Source organism: Anas platyrhynchos, chromosome 5 (genome assembly GCF_047663525.1).
Source record: "Anas platyrhynchos isolate ZD024472 breed Pekin duck chromosome 5, IASCAAS_PekinDuck_T2T, whole genome shotgun sequence".
NCBI classification, from domain to species: Eukaryota; Metazoa; Chordata; class Aves; order Anseriformes; family Anatidae; genus Anas; species Anas platyrhynchos.
In genome coordinates this window covers 12,480,075-12,492,347 of record NC_092591.1, presented here as the reverse complement: position 1 = coordinate 12,492,347, position 12,273 = coordinate 12,480,075, and the positions used below count along the sequence as shown (strand labels likewise).

The following is a 12,273-nucleotide window of genomic DNA, read 5'->3' as shown; positions in this document are numbered from 1 at the left end:
TGGTTGACTGGATAAGTACAGGTAGGCTGTTGTTTTTTTAATTTCTGGCTGCAGTACCATAAAAACATATTGGTTATACTCCCAGAGTGTTTATTAAACTTGTAAGAGCCAAATTCCTTCGAAGCAAAGTGCTATTAAAATGACCAGGGAGCCTCTGTGCAAATTCAGTGTTTTCTCAAGAGTTCGAGATGACAGAGTAAGATGCATGCACATGTGGCTTTTCTGTAGCCTTCAAATGATGCACAGATGAGAGCAATATCTTGTTGCTCCTGTTACTGATGATTTTAATATCTTCTTCATTCCCTGTGGAGTCTTTGTTTTTTCTGCCATAGCTGTTAGGATGCTGAAAGCTCCCATGACGAAAGATGGTCACTGTTGCACAACTTGTATGAAGGGTCTCTGCTTCCCTTGTGACTTTTTTCTCCTTTTGGGGAAGGAACTTAAGGGACTGAATTAAGTCTTCCCCTCAGTTGTAACAGAGAGGCCCTTTAGATATTGCATGGGTAATCAGTGGATAATCCATTAAAAAAAAAAAAAAAAAGAAAAAAGAACCTACAAAACCCTATGTTCATGCAGAACAACAGTTGCCTCTCCCCCCTTACATTCTCTGCAATCTGTTTTTGCCTGCCAATGCTAGCTCAAAGTGTACATGCATAAAGTACAATCTTTCTCTTCTTTACAATGAATAAATAAATAATTTGACAAGTCTTATTCTCTTATGTAAGCTTATTTCAGCAGAAGGGGAAAATGGAACTGATGCTGAAACCAAATAAATTGGCTCCAAATCATGAAGTAAGCAGGAAAAAATCTGTATGAATGCTTATCAGTATTGTCCACCTAACAGGAAGTATTTATACCTGTCACTATTATTTTTAAAGTATTTTCAGTAGTTTGAGACAACTCTCATTTGCTGAAAATCTAGGTTAATTAATATTTTAAGAAACTTCTGTCATAGTATGTTTGTGTTGTTTTTTATTGTTTATTTCTGTAGCACTTCTTCATTGTGGCTTAGGCAATAATTTTATTTAATGTAGATCTTTACATGTGATATGTAGAATATAAAGGACATTGAAATTAGGAAACAAAATAAATTTATTTATCTTGGTCCGTGCTGCTATTTCAAAATAATATTTCAGTGAACGTATGTTAATATCATGAATTTGTTAGCACAAAAGCAGTGGACTGTGGAAAAGTCCTATAAATTAATGTAGCTGAATTCTGTTGCCTTTGGAAGTGTCTAAAATGCAATTGATACAAACTGCAGGATCCTGTGAAGATTAGTGTGCACAATTAAATATTGGGAACAGAGTATCCATGGGAACAGCTATTGCCTTCATGTGATGGCATACAAGTTATTTCCTTCTTTCAAGATGAAGGTTCACTCTTCCCTTCACAGAAATATACGTAAACCACCCAAGAGCTGTAGTATAGTTTGGGACGTGGGATTTCTGTACAGACAGTAGTCTTTTCTTCTAGTTGTTATTTTCATCCCACTGATAAAAGACTATGGCTTCTCTTAAGCCATAGGAAAACATACATAAGGAAATATACATAAGGAAAACATACATGTGTTAGATTTGAAGATTGAGCCCTGCCTGTCAAGTAAACTGGGACCTTGGTTCTCCTCTCCATCGTGTACAAAACCGCTCATTGTCTCCTCTCAGTATGAAGCAATTGGTGGTGCAGAAGCCAGTGAGCAGGATTGATTTCACGTGGGTGGAAATTAGTGAGTTCCATCTTGTATTTTCAGGAAACTAGAGTATTCCCAGGCATTTGAAATGGGTTAATAGAAACATATTCACTTTTGACCAGCTAGGTATTTTAGAAACTTGTTTGAAATTAGTAATTATTTTCATTTTCTGATCCAATTTTAATCTTCAATTTTCACTTTATTTTAGGGAAGCAGATATTTAGCAGCAAAAATGAATTTAGGATCAGCGCACTGAAGTTCCACCCTACAGATTCAAATATTTTTGTTTGTGGAGGGTTCAGCCCAGAAGTTAAAGCCTGGGATATAAGGACTTGTAAGGTAATAGATTTTATTTTATTATATTTTTTTTCTCTTGTAGGATGTTTCCTAGGTTGAATGTGCTATGCATTACTAATCTGTTAGATGGTCTTTCAATGAAATGTTATTTGTAAGCATTTTGCATTTGTCATTGATTGTATTGCCATATGTTTATATGAACCTTTATAATGTTTTTGAAGCACGAAGAGGAACATTGTACACACAACAAACATGATTTTTTTTTGGCTTTATAAATATGGGTAATGTACAGTTGAATTAAATTAAGCCAATAGCTTGCTTCTTTTTTTTTTCTCTTTTTTTTTTTTAATATTTATTTTTTTTAAAAAGGCAGTTGTGTAACTAGGAAGCTCTTTAAGTTGTTACACATAGGTCAGGGTGTGTGTGCCTGTATCTCTTGCATAGAAGCCTGGAGTAAATTTTACATGCATGAAAGGCCATGGAGAGACATATATGGTCTCTGCCTTTACTTTATCATGAACCACATAGAACATGCTCCCCTCTGTCCTTCAGAGTTCAGGTAAGACCAGAACTGTACTGTTCACCAAAAATGGAAGCATAAGCCAGGCAGACATCCACATGCACAGAACAGCTCAAAGAGCAGCAGTGACTGTAAAGTGAGTAGTTCTTTGTTTTCCTTTGATTTTCTATGTGGGTAGAGGCTGCTCGTCATAGTTAGCCATCTGTTTGCTCTTGAGGATGGCAGAAGGGATCTGAAGAAGATAAGATTGCTTAACCAAACACTGTCTCTCACCTTGATGCACTAAACAGCATAATAGGTGAGGGATGCAGGTAGATACTTCAGGTATGAGAGCTCTAACGTGAGCCATTATGGGAGTTGCTCTATTAAGGAAATACTTGGTTCCTGTGCTGCAATTGTTCCTTTGGATTTATCTCTGGTGTTTGAGAAACAGTTCAAGCTGTGTGGTGTGACTTTTTATTAATAATTGTGTAGGTTCTATACCTTACGCTTCCGTTACATGAATAGGTTATTAAAAGAACATTAGTATGTACATAACCAGAGTGCCAAGTCTGAGGCTACTCTGAAAATAAATTTAATGAGAGTTTCAGAGTTACACTGTCAGTGGGAAAACCTTTGTGATGGAATTTATTCCATGCATCATACTTGTATGATGAGCCGTTTTCCGTGATAAAGGATATGAAGAAATACTTGAAGCACAGTTCCATAACAAAAGATAATTGTAGTTTTAGTTTGCAAAATAGTAAATATGTGTTATAAAGAATACCTATGTAACTTTTAAAAAGTTATGAGACTTCTATAGTAATTCTTCTCTCCTTCCTGTCTTTCACTGGTATACGGTATTCTGGTATTGCCACTAAAGTGATTTTGGTGTGCTGTGTTTATCATAGGCAATTTATGGAACATCGGAGTATGTATCACACAAATGGGAAATAATGCCAGTTCAAAGGGTGTTCATTTCAAATGGTCAGAGTTCACCCTGTAAATTTAATGTAGGAAAAAGTCATTATTTTTTTTCCTATCAGGGTGCTGGAAAAGAGAGACTAGAGGAAATCTTCTCTACAGAACAGCGGTGTCAGTAGTTTCATAGTGTGCAGATGAAGTAGAGAGTACAATTTTTCTTTCCTGAGACTCTTATAACAGTAGATTTTAGTTGTGGGGAGGAGTTGCAGTCAGTAATTGAAACCTTAGCTGTACTTTTTAACATGGAGAAGACATTGAACGTCATGTTAGGATAAACTTCCCTTAAAACGTATTTCAGGAACCAAATGGATAAAACCTTTTTAAAGCTTAAAGATTGCTGACTGTAGTGTTAAATTTGAGATATTTTATCCTAGTCAAGTAGAAGATTGCAGATATGGGTGACAAAGTATTCCTTATAAAATTTTCTAACTTGGTGCAACAGACTTTTGGTAAATGACGCTGCAGTTATACACAAAGTCAAATGACACTGTGGTTGTCTACAAAGCTGGAGACGTTCTTTCCTTCATCACCTTTTGTTTCTTTATGATGCGTTTTACATCTTTGACTATCTGAAAATCCTGCAAAGATGGTTTTTCTCTAGATTTGAAATCAGCTGTGCTTGATGAGCATGTTCCTGCCAAAAAATGGCAATACTTCCAGCTTGCATGTGTCTAAGGTGCCCAGTCTCTTCAGATGGAAAATGGTAGCTGCTTGTTTCTACAGTACAAACAGTACAAATGGCCAGCATGGTATGTTGCAAAAATGTGCCTGTCTCGACTGTAGCTCCCTGGTGGAGAAAGCTATGGAGGAATATGGTGAGAAATCTTTCACAGATGGTAGGGGACAGTCTCAAATAATGATAGTGGAGAAGGCACTTCACTTTCAAGGAAAGAAATAGAGGAACCTTTTACAATGGATATTGACAGCTCAAGGGTTGCACTTCAGTAACACTTTTTACAGCAATTCCGATGCCAGAGATTGTGATGAAAAGACTTGAGCCTATGCTGAAAGACTATGTTAAATTGGCATTGGCTCAAGTAGAAGTAAAGGGCTAAATAGCAGATGTAAATGCTTGTGTTGAATAAGTTGGTTCTGAGTCATCTCTTGAGTCTGATGCTCTTCTATTGTCAATATCTCTGCCTATTCTTGGTATTCTGGTTTTGTCTTTGAATGGCGTAGTGTTGTTGCCAAGGCATATGTCTTGAAAACTTATTTTCTTCTTGGGTCCTTTTTCCTCTTTGTGAAAGTTCAGAGTGTTAATACTTTCTCATGGTGCCTTGCAAGGTATCAAGCAGTATTTTATTCCATGCAATGAAGTAACTAATTGTGTTCATCACTTAAATAAAGCTGCTCCTTCCTGTTAGGCTTTAAATTCCAGTGCCTCAGCTCAGCCACCGCCCAGACTGTGCATTTATGTCTGTGCAACCTGCTGGTAGTTCAGGTTTGTGCAAACGTAAGCTCACAAAGCAGTTCCTTGTGAACAGGAGCAGGTATAGGACAGCGTGTATTTCTTAACCCATGAAGAGTCTGCAGAACAGCATATCTACTAACTAATTGCTGTATGTTGCCAACCAGCTTAGCTTGCTGTCCCACAGAAGTATATGCATCTCCTTGCTACAAGACTGCAAGTTGCTGATTGACAAGGGGCAGTTTGATTGCCTGGGAAAGTCTTCTCAGTGAAACTGTTCCTGAAAAGCAAAAGAAGAGGGGAAGTGCAGTCGTGTCCCTCACTGAAGAACAGCATTGCTAGAACAGAGAGAAGGCAAGTGGAGAAGTATATGACATGGTTTACATGAGAGATTATTGCAGTAAGAAGCAGACAAATGAGATGGAGATTACAGTGGAAGATGAAGAGATGAAGGGCTGATGTGCAATTTGTGAGGTATTGACTTATTGAAGGCAAAGAAGGCAAAGTAGCAAATCCATACTGATAAACTGTAGGCTTCAATATCATTTATATCTTCTGTAATTCTGAAAACAAACAAACAACAAGAAAAAACCTACCAGTAGCCTGGTTTGAGATGATGTTCTGATATATTTTAATTCTGGTAACTACTGTGTAAAGGACATCTGGCAAAACTGTGGATGAAAACTGCATTTTTCAGTACTTTACCACTGTCTAGTTATGAGAAATGAGATATGGCTGGAGTCACCTTTGTGTGGCTTGTGGAGGATGACATATAAGCTGCATGTACATGTATATCTGCATTCAGAGCCAGGAGTGAATGCCTTGGGTGACAGCATCTATAATTCATTTCCAGAGGACAAGCAGACACTGTTTTAAAGCCATTTATGTTCATATAGACTAGTAGAAGTGAAACACGAATACTTTTCATGTTTCATACATTTTATTAATTTGACTATATGTTCACTCTCAAACAGCCCTCAGGTTTGCTGCTGATGAGGGAGTCTTTATGCTTTTAATGCTCTACTGCCCAACTGTGCTTTTTTTTTTTTTTTTTTTTTTACCTCCTTACTTACTGATTTGGATACGATGCCTGTTTGAAATGGGTACAATCAGATAAGATGTTTGTCTTTCCATGGGCCATCTCCTTTCCATACTATAATGCTGTTGCCCAAGTAGAGGGTGTACTCAAAGTTGTTGCATTATGAATTCTTTCTTTTTGACTGAGAGCATTGCTGTTGTCATATACCTGGTTGCATGCTGTGAAGTCCTTTGATCCCATTTTGTAATGTAATTTCTCAGAAATCTGCAGCCATGCTACTATGTACAACAAAATTAAGACTAGTAGAAAAATGCATTTTTTTCTTATTGGCTAACTCTACATTTGTGTTTATAATGCTTAAGCTCCTGCTTTAGAACCTGCTGAACTCAGGAATGCAAACCTTGTTTGCCACTGCAACTGCAGGACACTGCAGTGCTCAGAGTAAGCTTCTGTAAGCCGGTGCTAATGAAGAGATAAAGGAAACATCCCACCATACTACAACGAAATATTTTACTTTCCAAGAGGACAAACAAGTGAATGAATGTTTATTGCCATAGGTAAAGTAGGAAAGCTTTAAGCTTGGTAAAACAAAACAAAAACACCCATCCTGTTTCTTTTGTACATATCCTGTACTTGTTCTTGGGAAGCTTTAAGAAGCTGTTACCTGCTTTGTTCACTAGAAAACAATTATATTCTTGCACAACATCATTAGTCAGAAAACTAACCAATTAAGCAGTGCATTAGGAGTATTAATTTTAATAAGGAGCAGTGTTTAATCACCTTAGAAAGTGGATGGTGTGGGTTTAGCTTGCTAACAGATATTGATGTATTTTTTGACGTTACTTTGAAAACAATGAAGTTCTGTGTGTACTGTGCCTGACTAAATCAGCAGTGTAGCCTACTCTCATACCATGAAATATTTGCAAAGGAGGGAGGGAGGTTCTCTTGCCCTTTGTTTTCCCCATTTAAGGTATCTGTAGCTCAGCAGAGGGTGTAAACTGTCAGGCATTGAAATTTGTATTGGCTCTAAAATGTGTTTTTTTATGAAGAACTGGGTTTGTATGTGTACTGAGTGAATGCTGAAGATCAGAACTGAGTAGAGAAAAGGGGAAAAACATCAAACTCTGATTTTGTTGGTTCTGGCTTCCTCTTGCAGAATGGTGAGTATTGCATATGCACCATTACTACCAAATATTGTAGTTTTATATATTTCAAACTCTCAGCTGCAGCTCAGTATGTCGGTTAGGCATGAATCATCACTCATCAGTATCTCATGTCTGCTTCTTTTTGTGGAATTTCAATAGATTCTTCAGGTATTCCTGTTTCTATTGTTACCTGTATTCACAAACTGCAAACAGCTTGCTTTCATTCTTTTCCATCTTACACACTTAAGGTCATGTTCAAGATTGGATAAAGTGTACTGCCCAATATGTTGAAATTTATCTTGTTCTAATGAGTGCATTTTGCTTTTAGCTAAAATAGATGTCTGAAGTGTCTTGCCACTTGGTTTCTGTTTTGACGCAAACATCCTTAATATCTTTCAAGTGTTTTCACCCTAATTTGTTAAAAGATTTTCTTTGGTATTCTTACTGTTATAAGTTTCCAGTAGCTTTGGTCCTGTTTTACTTCTTTTTTCAAGTGTTTCAACCTGTCATTTAGCTTGGAACAATGGTGTGGGTGAAGTCATAATTCTCTTTGTTCCCATCGTCATACCTGATATCCTGATAGCAGTAGCCTTTTTTAGGCCTTGCAGCATATTTAGTCAATACTATAAGCATCCTAAACTCACTGCATGTTGAAAACTCAATTTTAGCATTCATTGGTAATTCAGTTCCAGAGCCCATCCTTTAGAATGCACTCCTGTGTTTTAACAGGCTGTCTTCTTGCAGCCTATATACAGCAAAACAATCATATTTCAGGAAAAGGGGGAATTTTTGTTGGAAATTCAAAGAAAAGTATAAAGCATCATAGAGACGGAGGGAATGACTACTAAAAAACTATTGTCCAATTACACGCATGCATATATATATATATGTATGCAGTGATTCAGTTGAGCTCTCCTATGCCATTGTGCCACATCAAAGATTTCTGCTGGTGGAAAATGAAATAGAATAACTGATAGTGGTATATTGCCAATTTATTAATTCTGATATGTCATTTTGATTTTGGCTGGCAACTGATTTTTAACAGGAATGTAAATTTATGAGCATAAATTGCTAGTATTTATTCATGTATTGAATGTGCTATAAAAATTGGATTTTTAAGTCTCAATGAAAATGTATGAAGATCAAATTGAGGCTTTCTTTCAGCTGCTAAAACAGAGAAATGTAGAGTAAGCTATTAATCAGAAACAGATATAAAAAAAGACTTATTGCTGTCCTTGTTCTGTTGAGCAAATAGGAAAAATGATTTCAAATGTAACTTTGGGTATTGAGTAAGATAAAGAATGGAAGAACAATAAGAAAGTCAAAGTCTTCAAGATAAGCATAGAAATGAATGGCTAGAACAGCTTGTTAACTGCTCAGTGAAATGTAAAGTATACAGGCATCTCAAAATTATAGAGACAAGTAATCAAAGCCTGAAAAAAAAAAGAATAAAGAAGAATAAAGGAGGCACTTGAATAGAAAGTGGAGATTTATTACAGTGGTATTTGTTTGTATTAAATCTAGTTTTGTTTCTCTGGAGATGAGATTATTCTGGAGGCCTTATATTGCTGTATAATGGATTGATTATGTTTGTGAAATACTTGGAAAATGTTTTTAGAAGCTTTATGAAAGGACTGGAAAACTTGGAAGTGTGTGTTAAAAAACGTATAAATAAAAATAATAAAAAAATGCAGAACTCTGCAGTGCCAACTAAGGAGGGAGCATTGTATTGGACAGCCTCCGTGGGACCTCTGGACTTGAGATCTGAACTTAGAAAAATCCTGTAAAAGGAACCATACAATAACACCGAGACCTTGAAGTACTTACATATTTTAAAGGTATTAATTTTCACAGAGCTGTAGAAGAATGTCTTAAGATGTTCAGCACAAGCCAGTTGCATTACACAGTCACTCTGTTTTGACTGCTCTACATTAGCTTTTCAGTCTGGAGACAATATATATTCCAACATTTTATTCTACCTGAAATTTTAATGTTCCTTGAAATACCAAGGAGAGCAAAAGGTTGAGACATGTATCGTTTAGCTCAGCATGTAAGGACTTCTTTGTGTTCAGAAAATAAAAAAGATTACATCTATTTTTATTTTTTTAATTTGGGTTCTTAGATTACACAGTTGTAATATCAGAACAAGACTACAACTGCAGTTGTACTGATACCACTTTTAAAGGAGCTAAAGTTCCTTATATCATGAGAGAATTGGCAGACTGAATAGAAAGGATTCATTTACATGTGCCAGCAAACATGTGTGTATAATATAAAGCAAGGACGCTGTTAGCTCTTCTGAAAGGAACTCATACCTGAATGTATTAATTTAAAATTTTCTGAACGTATTCATTCAGAAACACTTTGGGGATTTTACAAATTTTACCTTTTAAGTGTCAAAGTGCTGTTTCAAAAGGATAAACCTATTTTTTTATTAATTTAATCTGACATAGTCAAAAAGAAGGCATGGATACATATCTCTAGATCTATATTAATCTCCTTAATAGTAACCATGTGCTCAGTTTCACATGTTGTATAAGACAATAAAAGTTAAAACAATCTGAATAAAAATCAACAAAGCCAAGGGGAAGTGAGAAGTTTATGCTGATGACATTTTACACAGCTGGGAAAAGCAACCTTCTCCATGTTAAGGGAAGTTTCATTTTCTTATGCCTATAGCTTTCCCTTTATTCTACAAATCCCACTTAAAGTGAATATATTTAACATAATTTTTACCACTTGCATTGGCTTTCTGGTATTAAACTTTGTCTGTAAATTTTCCCAGTAGTTTTTCCCAGTTTTCGTAGTACTTAATTTCATTAGGACCAGTCATAGTCTTGTCTGGTCTGTATCTGCGTGAAAGTTCTCTAAAAATGATTAACAATGAACCTAAAGGCCACCAAAAGAAAAATATGGGCAGTCCTTTTACTGCCATACAATACTGTTCAGATTCAAAAGGAAAGTATGGTTAATGTTACTAACAGCAGCTATAAATCTAAGAGAATTAATATAGAGATGCATCCACCTTAATTATCTTAATAGAGGGATGTTTAGAAAAAAAACAAACAAAAACAAAAAACTCCTAGGCAGCATGGGTTCATGAAGGGTAGGTCCTGCCTAACAAATTTGATTTTCTTTTATGATAAGATCATCCGTCTAGTTGATCAAGGGAAACTAGCTGATGTGATCTTTTTGGACTTCAGCAAGGCTTTTGACACAGTTTCCCATAGGATCCTACTGGACAAAATGTCCAGCAAACAACTTCACAAAAACATCATATGATGGGTGAGCAATTGGTTGACGGGCAGGGCTCAAAGGATTGTGGTTAGTGGGGCCACATCTGGCTGGCAGATGGTCACTAGTGGGGTCACTCAAGCACCCCATTTAGGGTCAGTCCTCTTCAATGTGTTTATAAATGATTTGGGTATAGGACTAGAAGGTGTTTTGAGCAAATCTGTTGATGACACCAAACTTGGAGGAGTTGTAGACTTGGTTGAGGTTTGAAAGGCCTTGCAGAGAGATCTTGACAGATTGGAGATCTGGGCAATCACTAACCAAATTAATTAAACTATTAAACTGAATTAAGTTCAATAAGAGCAAGTGCCAAGTGCATCTTCTTGGATGTAGTCAATTTTTAAAACTCTTGTTTATTGATGTTCTTGTGCTTTGACTCATAAACCAGCAAGGCATGTTGGAGATTTGGAAAGACCTATGTGCTACAGCTGTCACAACAGAAAGTCATGAAGTAGCACCATGCAGTAATCTGGAGAGGGAATAAGTGAAAGATGAGAGGCCTGTGGCTCTCCTTCTTTATAATGATCAACTTTCCAAAACATTCTAGACCTCCATAAATGCAAATTCACTGCTTATGTTAAACAACGAGGTAGAAAGAGAAAGGGATGTCAGGCAGGAGAGACAGAAGTATGACCTGTCACAGTCACAGAACAGATAATGAAGAAAAGATTAGTTAAAGATATAGGAAAAAGTGAAATAATAAAATTTTGTAGGAGTTAGGGATGGTAAATTGTGCAAAGCTTACTTGGTATCACTCTAAATTTATTTGGTGCTCTGTGATAGAATGTTTAGGTAAGCTGTAGAAGGCAGAGACTAACCTAAGTATTGTAAAATGAACATTGTTCCAGAAGCGTGCTACCAAAATTATCAATAATAAAGGACTAGAATATCATGCAGGAGAAATAGCACTGACTTATTAGAAGTGAGATAAGTAAAAAAGAATACAAAGGTCCAGTCTTTTGGGCTTAATAACCATTTTGTTAGGAAGGTTTCAAAAAGGATGAGTACGAAATCAGTTGGTTGCAGTGACAGACAAATTTAAGGAAAATTTAGAGTTGGAGTTGTATACAAATTCACATTTTTGAAATTTAGGCCTCATAAAATATAGAAAGAATTAACTAGAAAAATTGTGGAACTTGTGATTTTGAACTTTTAAAATTAGACTGGAAATGTACTGCAGAGTTTTTATTATTAATAAAGGCCAAGGTAGATGTTGTTAAAATTTTGTTTGTTTATTTCCCATCTTGTTTTTTTCTCTAGATTAAGCACTGCTTAGCCACAAAATTGTAACTATCATCTATGGCTTTATGCTAAAAAAAAAAAAAAAAAAAAGGTTCTCTAGGTTCTCTTTAGTATTGTCGATCTGTTTCTTGATACTTGAGTTTATAAAGAGATAAGCCTGAGTCATTAAAGCATAGTTTAAAAATCTAATAAATATAGAGTGCAAGTGCAGTGCATTTGTTTCCTTGGAAACATTCTATTGCAACTTCTTTAAGATGAGATGCAGTCATTTTAAGTAGCTTGTATTTAGGAGACCTAATGAATTTGTCTCTGGATAGCATATAAATATGAAAAAAGGCTGTAGAAATTGGTGGAACAACTTGTACTTCTGGTTTCTATAGAAACAGCTAATATATTGTCATGTACTGATGGTATTATGAAGAACAATGTAATTAAAATAAGATCATTTATTTGGTGCATTAGAAGACTAAAGTTATTCTTTCACTGTCAGAGAAAAATCTTTACAGAATTTATGGAGAAAAAGTTCAAAGAAAGATGATGTTGGTACATTTTTACAAGCATAATTGCGTATGCTTTTAAATGTTAATATTCAAGGATCCTTTCTGAGTATGGAGGCACATTTTATGTGGCTATAGTACATGCATGAGCACTGCTGCTGTATTTACTCCTGTTGCG

The 12,273-nt window shown here is 35.8% G+C and overlaps 1 protein-coding gene across 3 annotated transcripts in view; it reads left to right on the top strand.

Annotated features, from left to right (window-relative positions):
- WDR25 (WD repeat domain 25) overlaps positions 1-12,273 on the top strand; it is a 69,334-nt gene that overhangs the window by 44,837 nt on the left and 12,224 nt on the right. For all 3 annotated transcript variants that reach the window (XM_027457762.3, XM_005020732.6, XM_013100701.5), the window contains exon 4: positions 1,899-2,029. In XM_027457762.3, coding sequence (XP_027313563.1) covers positions 1,899-2,029 — 131 coding nt within the window. The remainder of the gene's footprint in view (positions 1-1,898; positions 2,030-12,273) is intronic.